The 21,596-nt window shown below is 40.4% G+C and overlaps 4 protein-coding genes across 4 annotated transcripts; all 4 read right to left on the bottom strand.

The window, feature by feature from the left end:
- Positions 1-37: 37 nt before the first annotated feature.
- On the bottom strand, positions 38-7,952 carry hspa4b (heat shock protein 4b). Its single transcript, XM_063491968.1, has 19 exons — positions 7,636-7,952; positions 6,994-7,051; positions 6,627-6,767; positions 6,231-6,353; positions 5,377-5,476; positions 4,845-4,978; positions 4,511-4,755; positions 4,352-4,428; positions 4,104-4,255; positions 3,844-3,950; positions 3,552-3,685; positions 2,170-2,354; positions 1,980-2,078; positions 1,636-1,791; positions 1,419-1,544; positions 1,205-1,312; positions 991-1,110; positions 691-852; positions 38-600 (listed from the first exon to the last, which is right to left on the bottom strand). The coding sequence occupies exons 1-19, from the start codon at positions 7,740-7,742 to the stop codon at positions 394-396; spliced, it is 2,541 nt and encodes an 846-aa protein (XP_063348038.1). The 5' UTR covers positions 7,743-7,952; the 3' UTR covers positions 38-393.
- A 1,648-nt stretch (positions 7,953-9,600) lies between these two features.
- On the bottom strand, positions 9,601-11,220 carry LOC134635077 (cytochrome b-c1 complex subunit 8). Its single transcript, XM_063484593.1, has 3 exons — positions 11,119-11,220; positions 10,307-10,478; positions 9,601-9,785 (listed from the first exon to the last, which is right to left on the bottom strand). The coding sequence occupies exons 2-3, from the start codon at positions 10,458-10,460 to the stop codon at positions 9,691-9,693; spliced, it is 249 nt and encodes an 82-aa protein (XP_063340663.1). The 5' UTR covers positions 10,461-10,478; positions 11,119-11,220; the 3' UTR covers positions 9,601-9,690.
- Positions 11,221-13,183: 1,963 nt separating this feature from the next.
- On the bottom strand, positions 13,184-16,455 carry gdf9 (growth differentiation factor 9). Its single transcript, XM_063484606.1, has 2 exons — positions 16,080-16,455; positions 13,184-14,124 (listed from the first exon to the last, which is right to left on the bottom strand). Exons 1-2 carry the CDS (start codon positions 16,453-16,455, stop codon positions 13,184-13,186), a joined length of 1,317 nt encoding a protein of 438 aa, XP_063340676.1.
- Positions 16,456-18,098: 1,643 nt separating this feature from the next.
- sowahab (sosondowah ankyrin repeat domain family member Ab) lies at positions 18,099-20,867 on the bottom strand. Its single transcript, XM_063484601.1, has one exon. The coding sequence runs from the start codon at positions 20,662-20,664 to the stop codon at positions 19,291-19,293; it is 1,374 nt and encodes a 457-aa protein (XP_063340671.1). The 5' UTR covers positions 20,665-20,867; the 3' UTR covers positions 18,099-19,290.
- Positions 20,868-21,596: the final 729 nt, after the last annotated feature.

Below are 21,596 nucleotides of genomic sequence, written 5' to 3' on the forward strand. Positions count from 1 at the left end.
AAAATTCTCTGAAAAATGATAGACGGCACATGTCCCGTGATGGTGCAAGTGATTTTCAATAACTTTATTAAAACCATATTGTGACACAGACCAGAACACTTACAGAGCACACAACAGAAATAAATACCATCATGTGTACAGCGCTCATTGCCGAACAGAATTATTGCAGCTGGCTTTTGATTTATGTCATCCAGAAAGAGAGAGGGCATGCTATGTCATCAGACAGAGATACCACCAGGAGCTGGGCTCAGTGTGCCAAACACCCTGCCTGCTTTTTGACCGTAGAGAGCAGTTCCTTAAACACATCACCGGCTCTGATATACAGCTAGGCTGCGTCTCAATCTAAAACAATCAGCTCCTGCACAGCTCCGCTCGAGGAGGCATCGGGTTGCTTTAATCAAGGTCCATGTCAGGCTTGCTCTCTGTAGCTTCTGAGGCGGGATTGCCCGCAGCCTCGGGCGTTCCCTTGTCTGCCGCTGCTTCCTGGGGTTTCTCCTGGCCGTCGACAGGCCCGTTCTGCTCTGCAGGGGTCTCCTCTTTGGGAAGCTCCACTTTGGGTTTGGGCTTGGTCACGATAGGGTTACAAGCCCCGAAAAGCTCCTGTGGAAAAATGAAATGATGGGTTGATTCAATAAAAACTGAACCAACCCTACAGTCTAATATTCCCAGTGCTTACAATCTTAAACTCACCCTTGTTTTTGCTTTAATGTCTTTGACTTTGACAGATGGATCCACCGCCAGGCTCTGTTTGCTCTGCTGGTTCATGGCACTGTTCATCCAGATCATTGCATCGTTGTTCAGTTTGTCCACCTTGTTTACATCTGCCTCCTCTAAATGGTCATACTGCTCATCCTGGAAATCAAACAGGCAACATTATGTGCTGTGCAGGCAACAGAAGCTATTAATAGTAGTTCATGTCTTTTAAAAAATACCATCTAAACATATTTAAAAGCAAATACATTTCTTAATACTGTAGTCAATAGTAGTCACCTTCATTTTGTAGGCTTCGATAAATTTCATGTACTGCTGGATTTGTTTTCCCAGCTCATCAAAAGCTTTAGGTCTCTCTTCAGACTCGGCATACCTGTCCTGAATCGGCTGACCGAGTTTCTGCAGAGCACATGGTACACACATCAGATCAATATGTGATCAGACTAAGACAAGAAACATAAAGAAATAAGAACGAAATCAGCGCAATTATCACCTTCAACTCTGCCAGTTTGTCAATGTACACCTGTTTGGGTTGGTCCTCTCCATCTTCATACAGCCAGTTTTCAGTATCCTCCAGCTTTAAGGACAAAACATCTCGGTCCTAAAGAATTAGAATGATTTCACATTATGTCGAGGAACATTGAATCTGCTGCTAATTACATCACGGCTTATCTTAAACGATGAATGAGACGATGCTGTTCACTCACAGATTCGCTGACGAACTTCTCCAGCATGCCGTGCAGTTTGTCCCTCATTTCGTACACGTACTCTTCTACATTATTCTTAGCGTCATTCCTCTCCTTCTCCAGCTTATCCTGCATGATCATCTTGCCCTGAGGAGAACAAACACAGCCATTCTTACTCCCAGGCGAGATGACTGGATTGTGTAATGTCAGTGTGAGAGATGGGTGAAAATATAGGTACCTCATTTTCTACAAAAAGATTGAGCATGTCGTTTGCTAGCTGCCACTGTGGGTTGTTTTCAATTGGAAGCTCCAGAACTTTTGTCTTGACTTTGGGTTTTTTGGCTTGTGGAGGCTGATCGGACTTCTTCTCACCCTTGTTCTCCTCTGTGGAAGTCTAAGGAAAAAAGGTATAACAAAATATAAACACACAGAATGAAACAACTGTATTATAACATTTACACAGTCTAATGAATTCGCTTCATAAGGATAAAACATTATAAGAATGAAAACATTACAGGGTTCTAACATAGAGACTTTAGTCTGGCCTATCAATATTTAACTGATTCTACACAAACATCTCACCTCCATCTCTTCACTCTCTCGTGGCGTCTTCTCTTCCGTTTCTTTCTGAGCATCTCCCTGAGTCGGCTGCTCATCCTGATCTGTCTGCATTTTGCTCTGCTGTGGGAAGAAATTTAAGAAGTCTTTAAGAAGAAGCATCTCACAATGAGTACCACATGACTCTTTGTGATGAACTGTTTGTCCAAACTACCTCTCCCTCTTTGTCGGCAGCCTGTTCTGTTTCCATTGGTTCCTCTGCCTCATCAGACTTCTGCACTTCAACCAGAGAGGCGCTGGACACACTAAAGATTCCATGAATGTTCACCCGCACTTTCACTTTCACTTTGGAGCTCTCACCTGATGCCTGGGGGACAACTTTCTGGATCATAAACTGACCTGTGGAAATAAAGGGTTAAAAGGAATAAAGATTAAAAAAAAAAACTAGGAAAAATAGGTTTAGTGAAGCTTGTTAATCGCTGCCTGTTATATCCCACAGTCATTAAAAATATATCACTCAGGGTCAGTTATAGGTCTGCATTTATTAAAAAAAAACAAAAACACAAAAAACCCTAGGGAGACTGCAACATATTATTAAAACCTGGGATGATAATGGTGAACCGTGATGTATTAGGTAGAAACTGATCAGAGAGAGAGAGAAAAAAAAAGATGATTACTGGAGATCATTTTAAAATTTAGTGAGATCAAACTGGTTAAAAAAAAAAAAGGCCAAGTTTAATAGTGAAATTAAGAGGATTTCCAGCACAAGGAACTCAAAGCATTGGGCCTAAACAGCTGTGTAGCCTTAAGAAAAACTGTTATCAGTGAGACTAATAAAAAAAATGCTTCAGTTGGCAGAAGGAACATAAAAATTGGACTCTGGAGCAACAGAAAAAGATCATGAGGTCTGTAAAGGATTTACTGTGATGGTCACATCAGGGTACAAAGAAAGGCGGATTAAGTGACGTACTCATCATCTACAGCGTAGAGTACAAGCTTATGAGAGCAGTGTTGATGATGTGGCATTACTTCAGTTGGTCAGTTCTTGGTTCAACAACATTCTGCACCCAAAACTTCACCTGATAGTCTGGATATAGTGAGTGAACAGGTTTTTCGATCATAGGATTTTTTTTCATCTTTATCATCGATGGTTCAATTTGTGAAGGAGTTGTTCAGGTACCACGAGACATCAGTTTCAATGGGACACCAACTGGTCCAGACATTAACCCAACTTTTTAAGGGTGTGCTGGAGAAGACTATACACGGTGGTCCACCTCTCCACTCGTGAGCACAAGATCTTGGTGAGATATTAATGTGATTCTGGACATATATAATTCTTTAGACATTGCATACGCTTATTGAAAAGAAGTGATGGCAAATGAGCACCATCATCAAAGCTTATGGGGTTCAACTACATATTAGTGTGTGACTTTGTTTGGCCAGGCAGTAAATTTGAAAGTGAGGAAAGGTACACCAACCAAGATATTTTTCTAAGGACTTTATGGGGCGAAAAAATTAAAACTTATAGGTACTAATCTAGCTGTGTGTCTGCTTGATGTGTAGGTAACACAGTTTTAGGAAGGTTTCATTTCTTACCTATAGTGGGATCTGGATAAGGCAGCTCATTAGGGGAACTGTAGTAAGCCTCCAAAGAGAAAGGCTCTTTCCGGTAGAAAGTCAGCACTTTGGAAAAGGGCGCAGCATGGTTTTTGGGAAACACCTCGCAATCACTGCAACAAATGAATATTAAATTACATTAAATAATTAAGATAAATTTCAGCATAAATAAATAATAATAATAATAATAATAATAATAATAATAATGATGATGATGATGATGATGATGATGATGATGATAAAAAGAAAGAAGCGTTTTTCTTTTTTTTACCTCACACCGTCCTCTGCAGCAGAATGCCATTTCAAAGAGATGGGATATGGAACGGCATCTGTGATGGAGAATTCACGGACTTTGAAGGCCGGAGACAGGATTGCACACTGAGGAGAGGGATGGCCTTGTGTCAATGAGCGCTGCAGTAGTATTGTATTATATTAACTCCTCTCAATCATCAACACTTGTTAAAGTTCGTCAAATGCAAACAACTGATTATTTTCTAGTAGACATCAGAATAAAACCTGACTGCAGTGTACCTGCAGAGCGCATCCTCTGGCCACAGCTTCATCAGCATTCAGTGTAGTGCTCAACTCCTTTCCAAAGAATTTGCTGATTCTCTCTTTGACAGCTGGGATTCTGGAAGCTCCGCCGACCATCTCAACCGCATAGATGTCTTCTTTCTTCAGTTCTTATGAAATAAAAACAAAGTTTAATCTTAAACATGAAGAAAAACTAATGAGTTCCATTTTTAAACTCAATTAGCCAAAAACTAAATTAAACTTACTGGCCTGTTCCAACAGACTCTGCAGAGGGGGTTCTACTCGGGCCAAAATGTCAGCACACATCTCTTCAAACTGAGCCCTGCAAAAGAAAAGCGGAACATGCCGTCAGATTTAAAGCAGATATCAACAATCAGCAAAAAATTGCTTTCTTGTCGAACTACCTGTTCATTTTTCCAGTGACATCGATGTCATTCATGAAGCACTCGATGTTGAGTGGCAGGTCAGAGGAGTTAGCGCTCATCAGTTTCTTCAGTTTTTCACACTCCTGGTAGAGCCTGACCAGAGCCCGGGGCTTTGACTTCACATCAAGCTTGTACTTTTTGCCAAATTCCTCGCAGAAATGTTTAACGAGCACCTCGTCAAAATCCTTTCCTCCCAACAGCGGGTCACACGCTGTGGCAAGAACCTGAGCGGCAGGGTAAAGAGTTATGGTTATGACACAAACTCAGTTGTAGACTGATAAACTGTGTGCAGTGCACTGGGATGTCTACACACCTTGAGCTTGCCTTTATTAAAGGCACACACAGATGTCTGGTATCCAGAATGGCCCAGGTCAACAAACACCACATTCCTGGCCTTCTCCTCAGGAGCAGGCAGATCCTGTTTGTAGATTCCATAAGCCAAGGCAACTGCAAGGACATTAATCAAGTCAATTAGAATTTTTAGGTGTACCTTATTAACTAGTTAGAAGATGGGAGCTAGTATGCTTACAAACAACACCAAGCTACAGTGGCTTTGTATGACTCAAAGTTCAAAATAATCCTCATCTTATATTCAACTCAATTTTATTTATACTGGGCAGTGATGTAGCCCTTTTAGTGCCTGATATGATCATATTATGATATCTCCTTTTAAGAAAAAAAAAAACCTGTTTGAAATTTGAGTATGTAGAGCAGTTCGACTGACTTGAGCATCCACCACTTTGAATATGACAGAAAATGATCAAGAGCATAATAGGTCTCAATTACTGTCAGATCAGAGTTGATTAGTGAGATGCACTTCCTTGCCTAAAAGCCCTGGTACAGACCTGCAGTTGTCTCATTCATCAGCCTCAAGCAATTGAGTCCAGCAATCTGAGCAGCATCTACTACAGATCTCCTCTCAGCATCAGTGTAGTAGCAAGGAACCTGGTTAGAACAGAAGGGAGTCCATTGATTAGTCAATTAGCCTGGTTAATCAGCCCGCAAGGTGGCACACACTATAAGCCAGATGATGTGATTCTGATCTTTCTCAGCTGATAAACAGTGGATAATTTGGTCACACGAATATGCTCTCATGTTAAGCAACACAATATATCTGTGTCTGAATTACAGTAAAGTCACAGACTGAATATCAGACGCATCTTTAGTATTTGCCACAGGTTTTTATTGTTTTGAAGGTTGACAAGCGGAAGGAAATGCTTGTGTATGATTGCTGAGAAATAAACTTCCACTGCCAATTTGAAAAGAACTCTGAGCAATTAAAAAAAACAAACAAAAACAACTTATAAGCAGCTGTCTCAAAAATGAGTCTCTCATCCAACTCCAGTCTGCAAGTTCTGGTTTAGTGTGCAGCAGATCTCCAGAGCAGAAGGATCACTACTGTAACCAACAGAAGTTCTTGGAGGTGAGTTTAAGTATTAATTCTAAAATAAGTCTGATGCACAATCAAAGGTCATGGGTTTCTGATAGAATATGGATAATTCAATAATTAAGACTGGATTTAGTGAAACCAAACTATGTACAACATAGACTCTGTGTCTCTGTTGTATGCCATTCTCTCAGAGCTTGGGCGTTATTGTGTTAACCTACTTAATGAAAGACAGATTCAGGACAAGTCTGATCAGGTAACATGACAAATGCATGTGTGTGAGGCATGGACTTGTTATGACAGCATACTTACAGACACAACGCAGTCAGCCACGGGCTTCTTCAGGGCGTTCTCTGCCGTCTCCTTGAGCTTGGTGAGAAGCATGGCGGTGACCTGTTCAATGCTGAATACCTTTTCTTCCTCCATGTACATCACCTTTAACAAAAATCCAATTGACAGACATGGAAGTTTATTACGCGCCAGCTCAAAATGATTGTTTTGTATAGCAGCAGCTTCTTTAAAATATTCCAGTTAGTGACACAGAGCAGCAACAGGTTCTCAGAGGTTTTCGATTAGATCCTTAAAGAAAAACAAACCCATTCTCAGCCGCTAGAGAAAATGTTAAACCAAGTTTACTGTAAAGTCAGGTCTGGAAAAAGAATACAAAAATTTTAACTATAATGCAAATGTTCCCGCTACTTGTCTTACCTTGATGCCTGTTGTTCCCGTGGGCATTTGTGCAATATCGTAGACCATGTTTTCTTTGAGGGACTGCACATATGGATCTGAAAATGCCCTGCCATGAAACTTCTTGAACCCTTGGACTGTGTTCTTGCAGTTTGTGACGACCTGTTTAATCAGAGAAAAAAAAGAAACAACTCTGTTTAATTGATGCACAACTACTAACTGCGCAAACTGTCAGTTTATGACTTGGCAAATTGATTTGTGTTGGTGCAGTTTCTGTGTAGAGAGTTGTTCATGCTCTGTGCACTGTGTGATGAAGCGACCCCCACCCCGTATCCTCTCCTGAGCAAAACCTGTACCCAGCACCCCTCAGCTTCTCGTGAAAACATACCTGGCTTTTTGCAGCTGCACCAATTGATCGATTCCGGGGTCCAAAAGAAACACATGCTCTAAAAACAGAAAACACAATTCACCTCTCTCATCTACAACAATTACTTCACAATGGTGCGGCTAGTTCACAAACTGGCGATATAATATTAACTTTTTCACGTGTATTTTTTAAGATTCTGAAATCACAATTCTATGGTCCTTTATGTGGTTTTTCTGTGGACCGAAAGCGTTAAAAATGAAGCACAATAGGCTGATAATGTGGTTTTGACAGCCTGGTTCCGGCCTCCTCCCGTCAGCCTGCAGTAAAACATCCATCACCTGACTAGTTAGGTCACTTAACGACCTTTAAATGTTTTTTCGATGGTATTAATGTATTCAAACCCCAAAAGAAACAATAAATTAAAATGAAGTTATCCCAGGGTTTCTTTTTCTCCAACAATTTCGTTCCGGCTTGCTAGCATTAGCTTTAGCACTCACATGCTGTTTCCTGTTGTGAAATCTGTTAGCATGCTAACTAGCTAGCAATGTTAGCTTCACTCAATATTAGGATAAAGAAAAGTACATTCATTCACATTCTGTAGGCGTTATCGACGCACACGATAGATTGCAAAGCATCCTCAATAATGTGACTAGTCGTACTTACGGTGTACATCGATCGCTGTATTCATTGGCGACAGTTTCAATCCCTCCGGCTCGGGCTACTGCTACATAGCAGTTCAAAAACCCGACGTCAAAGCCTACAACTGACATTATCGCTAGCTAACTTGGTAGTGTGGAGTTACAAGGAGGAACAAAAATACAGTTCGGTGCTCAAAGTGACAGCGGTGGCTACAGAAGCTCTCAGTCAGCGGACGGTGATACACCCTTGTTCTTCTTGTTCCATGAAGCTGAGCAGCAGCATGCGGTACGCCGGCAGATGCGTGACAGCGTTCAGGAATTTTCTGTCTGTGCACTGACCAATAGCATCCGACTGCGGGGACCACAGAGATGTTATCATGCGCCACCTACAGCTCAGACCCGGAATCGCATCAGCAGGTCTTTTATTTTCCTTTGGGGGTCGCAACAGCGGATCATGTGATTCCTTCTCACCCTGTTCATAGCATCCTCTTCTGTTACACCAACCCTCTGCATGTCCTCCTTTGGTACATCCATGAATCTTTTTTGTGGTCTTTCTCTTTTCCTCCTAGGTGGAAGCTCCATATCCATCCACCAACTCTTTCTCATATCTTCATGGTATGGGTCATCAGCTTTATCTCTATATATTTACTACCACTCGGTCTGTCACACTTGTTTCTTCTCTTCTCTATACCTCAGGAATCATTTCACTCTCCAGGACTGTGTTAAACTATCTGGTTAAGAACTTAGCTGAGCTCTACATACCTCCACAGGTATGTCATCTGGACCAACCGCCTTTCCACTTCTCATTCTTTTTATAGCTGCCATCATTTCCTCCTACTAATCCTCTGCACTTCCTGATTCACAGCTTCCTCTCTCTCTTTCTTATTTTATACATTCATCAGGTGCTTAAAGTACTCCTTCCACCTTCTCAGCACACCCTGTTCACTGATTAGTACATCCTCACCTCTATCCATAATCGCCCTAAACTGTTGCACATCCCAGTATCTCACTAGAGTCTGTATCATCGCTGTCTGACTTCTGGTAGCTGTAGTGCCAACCATTAGCAGGTTGGTATTTTCTAAAGTATCACAACTACTTCAAATCAGCTGTCAGCTGCAAATCAGCTGTAATAAAATTGTCTGGCTGTTAAGACTTCTGATTAAGTTTCTGGCAACTCTCACCAGTTAAACATATCAAGCAGTCACATCAGCAAATTAGCATCAGGTGATGCAAAATCATGTTACAACAGAATGTTCTGCTTTTACTTTGACACATAGTACCCACCTACGCTGTTGCAGATCCTGCCATGGCAACAGCACTCACCAGTGACTGTGGCCAGCAGGACACTGGATTCTACATCAAAGTCAATTATCCTACTTTTATTAGAGACTCGTGAATCTAGAGATTCAACTAACACAGGGAAGGAATACAGTATATAAAGTTCAATGTCGTGCAAAAAGACAGCTGTGGCACTGCCTCCACCCCTGGGACTCAAAGCGTGGGGATGATTCCAGAAACACTGAGCCTGAAAATAAATAAGTTATATGTCTATTCTTTAGCACTACTTTTATAATTGACTAGTATTATCTTCTGCAGCTGCACTATTTCTGCCTCATCAGCATTATTCTTATGGGATCAAAAATAGCAAATAATCACATCAAACTGTTCAAACTCATTGGGATCTTGCTCAAACACAGATTCCAGCATTTTTAACCAAACCAGTTATTTTTTCTGTGCACTGAAATTAATTCAATGCAAAATATGTATTAGAACATGTAAAAATGCAGCCCTATTACAACATCCACCACATAATAAGTGGAAACATGACAAACTGGTGTGCACAGGCATCAGATGATTGGCCAGAACATCACCAAACTTCATTTGTGAGAGTACTACACTTATCCTCCAAACGTCACACTCTGACTGAACTATTTTTTTTATTTTGTCATTCAATGTTAGGAATTAAAGTGAACCAACAGTCAATCAAAACTGATTTCACATAAATATTTTCACTTTTTATTGGTTAGACAGACAGACTTGGAATTATAAACAGAGGGCAGTTTAGAAAGGCTGTGAGTGTTCATTGATCGTTCTCGTAGTCGGCTGGATTCTTCCTCTTGCCCTGCTGATGGACGCTGTTGCCCCAGCTGTAGGTCAGATACATAAGGACCATTGCTGCAAAAAGGATAATGACAAAACAGATTAGCATCACCGATCTGACACTTTATTTTTAAGTAGCTGCACCTTACTGTGAAATAACTGTCTTTAGTAAATCCTTAAAAATCATATTGTCTGTACTCTCCGTTCTCTTCAAATCTTCACTCATGCTTCACACACGACACCACTAAAACGCTTCTATTATATTAGCACAAATACTGTTATGGTCAAACTTATAATCAATTAATTTAACAGGTCATCTAGGTTTGCTTTATTTTTTTTTTAATCTTAAAAATAGCCTAAAGTAGTTCAGAACAAGATCCTTTTATAGCTTAAAATACCAGCATTTTTAGCTCAGAGCCCAACTCCCAACTCCCAGATTCCAGGTGAAGTTCAACTAGAAAATTTGAACGACAGAGCTGAAACAAACAGGCCAAGCATGCTACATATACTCTCATTTAATTATAAGAATTTACTGCTATAGACATAATGAGCTGGTATACCAGAATCCTAACATAGTGTAAAAGAAAAACACTCACGGGGTGCAACTTTGAAGAAAGACGACGTGACCCTCCTCCACACATTTGGGATTCCCTTGGAGAAGTAGTTGGGGAAAGCCCTCTGCTCAAAGGGAGACAGACTGTATGTGATTATATGCCTGACCTTGGCCAAGTTTCCAAAGTGGCGTCCCATGTTTACTGGAGAGCTGGGCTGAAAAGACAGCAAGACGCATACAAACACAGTCATCAGTGCTTAAGTGCTTCTGTGAGCTGGATTTAAAGCAAATATTTTTTAACCCAATAGCTGGATAATATATCTAATGCTCTCCTCAGAAACCAGCCTGTCATTGGAAAGGGGGTTATTGGGGTTACTGAATTTTAAATATAAAGGGCAATACATACGTGTCGTATTAACTTTAACGTAAAGTCGTCATTTAAACGTTAGCTTATGTAATGAGGTTCACAAGTTAGCTTTATAAAGCGGTTTTATGTAACAGTATTACATAAACAATCACCTGCCCTTGTCTTAAAAACTTCTTGTGATAGTCACTAACACAGAACCCCCAAAGGGTGCCAGATTATTGATCCGTAGCCTGTCTCAAAGAACACAAAATTAAAATCTCAAACGAGCTAAGGTTAGCCGCGCTAAATGTTAGCTCGTCTGTTAGCTCAAACAGGCTAGCTCCTGAGGTACAACAGACCTTGAGCTTGCACGAAAGCGTGGTATTTGAATCGCAATAGGCTCACACTAGCTCAGTTTCGCTATAAAAATTTACTGACATATTACGTTTTGGTATTACGGATAAATTCAAGAAAAACTATGCAGTTGAAATAATGACATTGAGACTCACCGCTTTGCTTGTCCACGGTGTTTCTGAACACTTCCGGTGTCCGTCGACCTTTGTTATTTAGGCGTCAGCTCACGCCGAGGGCATTACTGCCGCCTGACGGGCTGGGGTTTAAACGGCAAGCCATGCTCTAAGTGAGGAAAATGCGTTTTTTCTAGTTCCAGGTCTATTAATACTGTGCTCGTGTGTTTTCAGATATTCCAATATTTGATTGTGGGCATCATCTAGTTTAGGCCACAGATCCTAGCTGCTACAACAAACCACACTCAGAAGGTGGCATCAGATAAAATGCAATAAAATCGACTAAGCTCTAAAGGTTTTTTCCTCAGCTCCTCAGCTGGGACTTTAAACAAAACAGGTAAAGTTGTGGTCGAAAGTTCCCTTACACTCATCGTGGGCATGGATGTCATGTTAATTTTTATTCAATGATCCAGGGTGGAATGATTGTGCTTCACAGATCTTTGTCTGTGAAGGTTCTCAGTCATCCAGGTCATCGTAGTCTAAGGAGCTTGGAAAGAAAAGCGTCTGGACTTCTTTAAGTTGCTTGAAGGCGTTTCACCTCTCATCCGAGAAGCTTCTTCAGTTCTAAGGTCAAATGGCGGAGAGTCCCAGATTTACAGATCTTCACAGATCTTTAATCACTTAAAAAAAAAAAAAAAACAAGAATTGGGTGCAGAATTGAATTTGTGTTGGATTTTCTTTAGTATACATTTGTATACAGGCTTAAATATGAATATATACACTCCCACTAATATTTAGCTAAATGTCTCTTAACGTGTTGCACCTCAACCAGACACTTTGGTTGCCATAAATAAGCTTGAGGCATATTTTTGGCTGGATGACCACTTTTCATGGCACAATTGGTAGTTCATTTAAATTGATTGCTTTCAAGGCAATGACTGGGCATTTAAACATAGTCCACAATTTTTCACAAGGGTTGAGGTCAGCGTTTTGGCAAGACCATTACAAAAGTGTAATATTAGCCTGCTTTATTTATTCCAAAACCATTTGTGATGTGTGCTTGGCATCATTGTCCTGTTGGAACATGCAATTAGATTTGAGTTCATACTGTCTAGCTTTAATTTAAGGTGATGAAGAAAGACACCTCTCATCTCTGTGGCCAGATAGCTCAATCTTTGTCTCGTCTGGCCATAAAACTTTTCTTTTTTCAGTAGATTCCCTCAATTTCAGCGCCACTCGTCTGTATTTGGCATTGTACACAGAATACACTATTCCAACAGTAAAACGCTCTTTTCTTTAGTGGCCCATAGCTTTTCACACAATTCCATTTAGACAAAAACGAGGTTTATGCATGCTATTTTTAATTTTTTTCAACTTTTGCCTACATAATTTCATTCTTTCGAATATTCCTAAGCTGAGCACAGACACACAGTGAATTCATTCAGTTTGCATAAATAGACATGACGTGCATTTAGTCTCATTCAACCAGTACAAATATATAAGCATGCAGTCAGTTCACACGTATGCAGTCACTCAGTGACCAGAAGTAATAAATACACACTGAAACCTCGACAACTTTCATTCTGGACATTATGCAGACAGACGTCTGTAATCCCCATGAATAAAACGATATGTAAAAGGTTTGGGAAGCGTTTGTGACTGCTTTTTCTTTTTGTCCAGAACAGGGCTACTTAAAATTTGGCAAATTGTGTTAAATTAAAGAATAATGACAGACAACCCACCCAGAATAAATTAACAAAAACAAGCAAACTTAAAATAAATCATACATCACACATTTTCAAGTGTGTTAGATTCATTACAACATTTCTAACAGCTGAAGATCAGGATGCATCTGCACCTTTTCTGGCCATGCCTTAACAAAACCGAAATAAATGCCACACTTTTACATGATAAAATTCTTTAAGTAAACACACCTGCTCCAGATCAAACTTCTTTCATGCACAACGATTTTATAAATTCGTGAAATCACCGAGCCTGGTCAGAATATTTGATGCTTGGAAACAGTCCACCTGTGTGATGACTGCTGATGAGGGTTTGTTGACATTCTGATCAGCCTGAAAAAGAGAAAGGCATGTTGGTAGCTGGCTTAGCGACATGTACACCTGGTGGCGACCATGTCTTCAAACTCCTTGTAGACATAAGAGCCGTCCTCTTCAAAGATCATGACACTGAGGGGGCTGTAGTGGGAGGGGACACACGAGGGCCTGGGAACAGAGGAGTCAAGCTTCTCATAGATGAGGTTTTGCACCATGGTGTGGACGGGTGACCCGTAGATGAAGCCCATTATCCTCGGGCAGATTCCTCTGCAGTACCTGGGATTGTACTTAGGAGGAAACACAATCCAGTGGTCCAGTTTGAGCTGACTGAAGCGCACCCTGAAATCATACAAGGCGCAGTCACGTGTTGGGAATTCGGAACTTGGGAGAAGCTCAGGCAGCTGGATGTCCAACCTTGTATCACCTCGTTTGCTCTTTGGAGATTCCCTCTTCCATCTCCTCTTGCGCCCACGGCTGCGTTCTGGTTTTAAAACCCCCTCCTTCTGAAAATTATTAAAGGCCACAGATGGCCTTTTACTTGCTTTAGCACTCTCTAGTGACCTCTGGTGGGCGATTTTACTGGTGTCATTGAGGTAAAGAAGTAGAGGAGGGGACCTCAAGGTGATCTCCAGGGGACTTTTGCAGCCATTGCCCTTGGCTCTTTGTTCCTCTGGGCAGGTGATGTTGACAAGCAAGTGTATGTTCTTTTTTGGAGACTTTAGGAGAGGCAGAAAAAATGAGGTGATGTCAACCTCCACCCAGTTTCTCCGGCTCCTCCTGCCTGTGCTGGCTGAAAAGTTCACTGCACGTTGGACCCCTGGACAGAGCGGGCACTGATTTGACCGCTCATACTCCTCGATAGTGATGTAACACAGAGAGCTGACAGGTGCTGAACTTTCATGGTCCAAACTGTACAGTAGGGCCGAGTTCAGAAGCTGCTCTTTTCTTCTCACTTGATGGAGGCTGTAGGATAAATCCTGCATAAAACTCTCTGTGGAAGAACACAAGAACACAAAGGGCAGAAAGTCACCATCATGTCATGATGCAGACGTGCTCAAGATTACACCAAATTTTAATTAGGTTGAATAAACATGCACAACTTATACATGTAGCCAATTCCACCAATGACATTTTACTTTTAAGGGAAGGTAAAAATGTCTGATTAGTGACAATAATGTGTTTCCATAATCAGTTACACACAAAAAACTCCCTAAAAACGCACACTTTTTGTATCTAAAACATCAACTTTTACACACTTTTAAAAAAATATATAATACAAAATATTGGTATATTGTAGCATACCCAAGTATTATCACACTAAAGTTGAATGACTAAAAAAAATAAAAAATAAAAAAGATCTCAAGCTTTAATGTCTGTGAAACCATTCATGTGGTTTGAACCGTTTAAGATATTATGTGTTGTATATTAGAAGCTATAAATAATATATCAGTCCCCTGTCTGCAAAACTGTGATTTCTACAGGCATCCAATCTGCTGTCAGAGATCCGACATTCAAATATTTTGTGATTTTAAACAGTATTCATTCTGCGTTAACTTGAGCTACATCCATGAGAGTCCATATTCATAGAATTACAGTAATAGATTTAACCAAAACGTATCTGAAGGACCTCACTCAAGACGCTTTGTAGATAATAGAACTACAAAATGAACCCTCACAAAAAAAGTGAAAGACTAAAACATCTAGAAACCACCTACCTTCATCCCTCACAGTTTATGTAATAAATCTTATTAAAGACGTGCATCTTTTTCCTGGAACATTATTAAATCCAGCAGCCACAGTATATACCAGCCTTGTGTAGAAATTAGTTCTCCCTTTAAACCAGGTTTCCCATGGTACCCTCTATAATTTGGGTTAGCACTACGGTTAAGTTATGGCATTTCATAGGTGCTTGACTGAGCAGTTTTGCTGTAATTTTGCTGCACCAGCAATCATATAGCAAGCAACACAATCCTCAGAGCAGGTATGACTACCTTCACCACACTGGCCTAGTGAGTTTGTGTGTCAACAGTGCAAACAACGCACCTAGTTGAGCGAGGGTGTGTGCAAATGTACGTGCATCTCTTGGCAGCGAACATCTACCTGCTGCTCTGCCTAATAACAAAAAAAGCGCAGAGCAAAATGATCTGGGGAAGAAATATAGGTAAGGCAGAGAGGGAGGGAATAAAAATGAGAAAGAACAGGCAGCTAAATGCTGCAAAAAACATCCCAGTTATGAACCAGATCAAACAAACACTCACCACACATGCAGCCTAATGATTTATGCAGGTGCACCAAAAGCCATAGCATTACCTTGAAATTCAGTATTTAGGATTGTTGGCAGTCCCAGGTTGCCTTTTTTAATGTTATAATATGAATAAAGTTATTCATTTATAACTAACATCAACGCACAACCTGTAAAATCAGTGGTTAGTGTACGTATGATCTCAGTCTGCCCCTGGTACAGCAGAGAGAAGTGGGTCAGGTCAGTGTAAGATGAGGAGATGTAGTATAAGGTATGGTTAATGTCTAGGTAAGGTGAAACATGAGACAGTCACAACACTGTAATACCATTAAATGAACCACTTTTTGTTCTGTGTTGAGTCAGTTTGTTGGGACATTTGACTCAAAAACTTTATTTATATTACCAAATATAAACAGAGATACTTATCCTAAGGTGCATCTGGGACTTGAATTTCTTCTGAGATCTAGGAAGCTCTGGTAATCTCGCTTTGCTTTACCTCATCTTTGAAAAAGTGACCTATATCTCCAAAACATTGAAACTCTATAATCTTAAGCACATGACCCTTAGTAACTATCCTTTGGCGTTTTAAAGCTGTGTGCGATGTTTCAGAGCCTGTTCGTTTATTTAAATGGCCATGGAGCATCAGTGCTGCATGAATGTTTTGTTTTCTCCAGTGCAGTCAGCTGTCCGTGTGACTTGCTCACCTTTGTTACTTTGTGCCAGGCACTCGTCTTGTGGCTTGATCAGTCGGACAGTGTTGTAGATTTTGCTCCCGTCCACACTCATCTGCACTCTGGAGGACTTCTTGTAAACCTCCGTCAGATATTTCATGTACCTGTGCTCGGGTTTGAGCTTTTTCTTCAGACCGGGGTTCCACCTCGACCCCCCGTGCTCCGACAGAGCTTTCAGCAGCGGGGAGAAGATGCTGTCGTACTGGTAGGTGAAGTCGGTCAGGGTGTGCGGCGCGTTAGTGGCAGGCCTGGAGGGTGCAACCAGCGGGAAGCTGCAGGTGACGAGCAGCAGCAGAGCGACAGTGCGAAAACGACGAAGGGCAGCTGACATCAGCATTTGTTTTTCCATTATAAACAACGAAACCGGTCAAAACCTATCGGGACTCTCTGTGGAGAGCTCGAGGTCAACAGGAGCGAACACGTGCTGCCGCTGATCAACACGCGCAGGTGAGGGCAATCAGCTCCATCACTCATATTACTTTGTCATGTAAAAGAAAGCTGCTGCAGGAAACCCTGTGGCTTGGTCGTGTGAAAAATAAGAATCAAAACTGCAGCGAGCTTGTTTTATATGTGGCATAAGTGAGAGGAATGTGTTTTGTAAAGCACCAACTCTGATTAAACTTTAACTTCTGGCATTGAAGTATGTTTCCGGTTATTGTAAAAATAAGGTCAGACTACACGTTTTAACATTTAAAGTGGAAAACCGAGCCCTCTAAACAGATTTGAAACACATTTTAGCAAATTTAAATACATTTAATCCTAAAGTAGGTGAATTTTAGCAGAGCTACACTGTCTCAGAAATTATTTAAATTGTTATTTAAATTGTTTACTTTTACCTGAATATAAAATCCTAAATGGTCACGGGCCTTTTTATATTTCTGTAAGTCTGTAAGTTTTAGATCCTATGCTGCCTAATTTTTAGTTATCTAGTAGTACTCGCGGAGAAAAACTGGGGGCGCAGCTCTCCCAATTTTTGCTGCCAAACTTTGGAATAGCCTACCCTACCTCAAAATTTTAGGAAAGGAAACTCTACAGATAATTTCAGAAAACATATATAAACACGCCTTTTTAAATCCGGTATTTAGCTAGTGCTTCCACCTAATAATAAAAATACCACTGTGCAGCTATATCTGCTGCATCATTCATCATTTTATTGTTTATGTATTTCTGATGCGTTTCTTGTTTGTTTAAATGCTTGTTTTAACATTTTTATTTACCTCATTTTATAACATAGATTTATTTTATAACTATATCTAATATAGATATAAAATAAACTGAACTGAGTTTTCGCAGCATGGATAAGGAAGAATTTAAGCTAACAAAAACCAAACATGTTGGCATGGCAATATGTTTTTATTTTGAAGAGGTTCCTCCAAACTTCCGGCGCCACTCTTATTCTTGTGTTTTGAGTTTAAGCGAAAAACCTAAAGCAAAAATTGTCAAGAAATATATAGTTGGCTGATTATTTATTGGAAGTATCAACCGACCGTTTTATATAAGCGTATGCTGTCTGCTGGGCGTAAGCTAGCAAGCTTCACTCCCTCCCCCCAAGTACAGCTAAAGTTATTTTTAACAGGTGGAAAAATATGCCAAATGACTAATTACCTTTCAGTAATTCAAACGTACTACATCTTAAATAATTTGACTTAACTGAGCTTACCTGCTTTAAAAACAAAAATTATGCTAACAGTTAAACTTAACTGCTATTTTATTTCTTACAAAGACGAACGTGTTAGTAAGGGTATTCTGTATGTTTCAGGGAAATGAGATCCCAGCAGGAACCATTGGTTCCCATTAACACGGTAAGAGATAACTCAACTTAATAATTAAACAAGTTTGAGAACAGTACAGTATTATGCTATAAAGAACATAAACAAGCCATACAAACAAAATTTACTTTTTGCCAGCTTCCCAGTACATTTTTTTCCTTTATTTCTTTTTACACCATTTTATTTGGACAGCTTGAAAAGGCTGCCAACAGATTTATGTGGTGAGTTTGAAATAACCAATCTGGACCATGTCCCAGACAAATGTGTGTAGTTTTTGACAGAAACTGTTTATTTCCTCCATCAGCTCTCTAGGAAAAGCTCGTCAAATGTGACAGTATGTTTTGTCATGTCATCACTTCAGAAGTGTGGGTTTATGTTTACTGAATGGCTTCTCACCATTGGACCTGACATACTGTGCCAGATGACTAATTTGTATTATTTCCAATATCTTTGGGATCTAAACATCAACAATAGCTGGTATTAGCTAACATTATGCCAGCTTATGTTAGGCTCGAGTGTCCTGAAAATCACACCTTGCCTCTGAAAAACAGTTTGGTTACATTCTCATTTTGTGAGTTTATTCACTAAGCATCAGAGTCCAACAATGTTAGATACACTGGCAGATATAGCAGTGCTTAGCAGCAGAGAAGTTCAGAATATCCTCAATATCAGTGTCATCTAACAGAAGTGAGTTTTACTGGCTCATTGACTCATTTCGGACTCCTTTCACAAAGCCTCCTCCAGAGTAAATAGATGTATGCACCCAGCATATTGCTAACGTAAACAGTGGACTGACAGCCTACACTTACTACAGTTGAACGTCAGCCAGAGTTTTTTGAGTGGACTTGGGGGTAAAAATGTAAAATACTGCAATTTATTTTCTATTCCTGATTTATTGATAAGGGGTGATAGTATTCAAATATGCTAAAATATAGTTTGTAGAAAAAAAATTTGTACAGAAATGCAAAGCAGCTGGCTGTGGCTGTTATAGAGCAGTCTAATTTTAATGTTTTGCTCTCTCTTGGCTTACTATTTCCCAAGAAGTAGGGAGGTACAATCTATTTTTGTATTTCCTCATACTTTGAAAAGTCAGGAATCGAGAAGTGACCTGTAAACATTTACTACACATTAGGTAATGAAAATATGCGTGACTATACACATTGTGGTGTTAATCAGTGAGAAAAATAACACATCAGTTTACATGAAATTTAAGATAAACAATGATCATTATAAATACCATTAATAATAAAACAAATGCACTGTGCAGTGCCATACAAAATGGTTACAGTAAGTACTCCTCTGTAATTCCGTTAAAGACTATAAGATATGTAAAGCCTTAATAAGGTGTAAATTATAAACAGTGTTATCTCCTTCAGGTTTAATAGTTCATGACACAGCTTGTTTTGTGATACTTCTTACCAGTCATGAACAAACTTAGTCTTTTGTTTCTTCCCATGGGGCTGAAACAGTTTACTGATTGTGTTGAAGCCTTTCGTCTGCTCTCTGTACTCCTCTATATCTTCTGCTTTCAAATTCTGCTTCATTCCCAGAAGTGCTCTGACCTCAGCCGGAGCACCTTTGCCCAGGTAGTAAAAGGCCTTTTTGCCATCATTGTCTCTTTCGTTTACATTGGCTCTGTATCTTTGCACAAGCAGAACCATGACCTCAGTGTGCCCATGTATGGCAGCGATGTGCAAAGGCGTGTAGCCTCCATGTGCTTTGGTGTTGACGTTTACATGGATGCCACGTTTCCTGGGGATGTCCATGAGTTTGCGTATCATTTCGCTGCTGCCGTCCTTGGCAGCCCAGTGAAGTGCTGTGAACCCTGACATGAAGTCTTTCCTCTGGGCTAAACCAGTGTCCCGCAGCAGCAAAGCATATATATGTCCCCACATCCCAGCTGCACACTTCACCAACCACTCATGAGCTAGTCGCTCCAAAGGCACAGACTCTGAGTACTTGGCATCATCTGCTTGTCTTGTGGTCTTGTTTGGCGGCCTCACCTCTGGTAAAACTCGTGGGTGCGTGTCATCTCTGTGTGTGACCATCTTACTTTGGATTTCTCTGGATATACCCTTGCAAGCGGAAAAGTTTGCGTTTGAAGTTGGTGCTGGTCGTGTAGAAACTTTAGCACTCGAATTAATTGGTTTGTCTAAAGTTATCTGCTGATGCACTCGGGAGTGTGATCCGCCCAGTGCTGCTGGTGCACAGTCTCTCCCTGGAGATTTCACAGCTATGACAGCGAACACAGCTCCAGATTTCCCCGCTCTACTCGTCTGATCTCCGGAGATATTCAGGACCTTAACGGTGGTCGTATCCTCGATACTCACGTTTCTAGATATCACACTCTTTTTCTGCATTTCCCACAGAGACATGTGTTTTACATCGGTGTTAGAACTGGGATTAAAGTTTGAGGCGTCGCCTACGTTATTGTTTTCAATATCTGAGTCAGTCCTGGCTGGCTCGGCTCGGTCTGGAGATGTGCAGGAAAAACTCGTGTTTTGGCTGGAAAAGCTCTCATCCATCTGCAGTTTCTGCGACACATCCTGTGCCGCCTCTTTAATAAAGTCCTGGTACCTTTTCTTCACGACCACAAACTTCACCTCGTCGATCTGTTTGACCACAGCGACGCTGTTCACCAGCTTCTTGAAAAGCTCTCTATTGTGCTGCTTTTCCGCGGGATCGCTGCAGTTGATGTGGCTTCTGAAATAGTTTAGCAGCTCCGAGTTCTTTACTTTGCCTCCGTGCTCTAGTAAAAAGGACAAAATGGACTCTTGGGTCAGATCCATGTCGTCCCGGCGGCGCAAAAATATGAAAAGATATAGCGGATGGTTTAAGTAGAGCCCAAAGGATAATCCCGCACTGCTTGCTCCCCTCTCTGCTGTCCTGCACCAACCTGCTGCTTCCGGCGCCTCTCTAAATAAATCCACCCGTATGTTATTGCGGCCCTCCCAGTTAAAAAGACTGTGTGCAGGACTGACCCTCCCGTGATCAGTGGATTCATATAAAAGCTTAAGTCTTACATTTAAAGATTGAAATTAAAATGTCTGTATTTTGTCCTTATCAGCGTAGTATTTATTTACGTCATACATGAGTACATGAGTTTAGCTTGATTTAAGATGTGTGTGTGTGTGCGTGTGTGTCTGTGTGTGTGTGTATATATATATATTTACATACCACAGATATATTCAATTTCTCAAATATCTCATCATTGAGGGCTTATAAAATTACATTGATTAAATTACATTGAAAAACGAAATCGATAAATACACGAGAAGTGGAAATAAACATATTAAAAGACAGATTTCGACAGCAAACTGGTGTCTGCATGTTGTAGCTGGTCACGGACGCCTATTTTAACTATTTTGCATGTTTTTGCACGGTTAGTTTTTCCTTTAATCATATATTTTCTCTGCAAACTTACATTTTCAACCATGGTTATCAAATAAATATTTGTAGCATTAAATAGAAAAAGTAAGGTGAACAGGTATAAAATGCATACATTTTCCACGGTCCTACTGTGTCGTTCATTTTCTTTATAGGCTATGTACTCTGCTGTAACCCCACTGAAATTAATCGCAATGCAGTTATATCTTCGTATATAAAATCATTTTCTGGGTGCAGATATTACTATTTAGTGTCACTTTCTGTAAATATATAAACCTCGACAATTACGTGGTACAGGTTTTCAAGTCAGAAAACTGGATGAATATTGGAAAGC

The sequence above is a fragment of the Pelmatolapia mariae genome, linkage group LG2 (assembly GCF_036321145.2).
Source record: "Pelmatolapia mariae isolate MD_Pm_ZW linkage group LG2, Pm_UMD_F_2, whole genome shotgun sequence".
Lineage (NCBI taxonomy): Eukaryota > Metazoa > Chordata > Actinopteri > Cichliformes > Cichlidae > Pelmatolapia > Pelmatolapia mariae.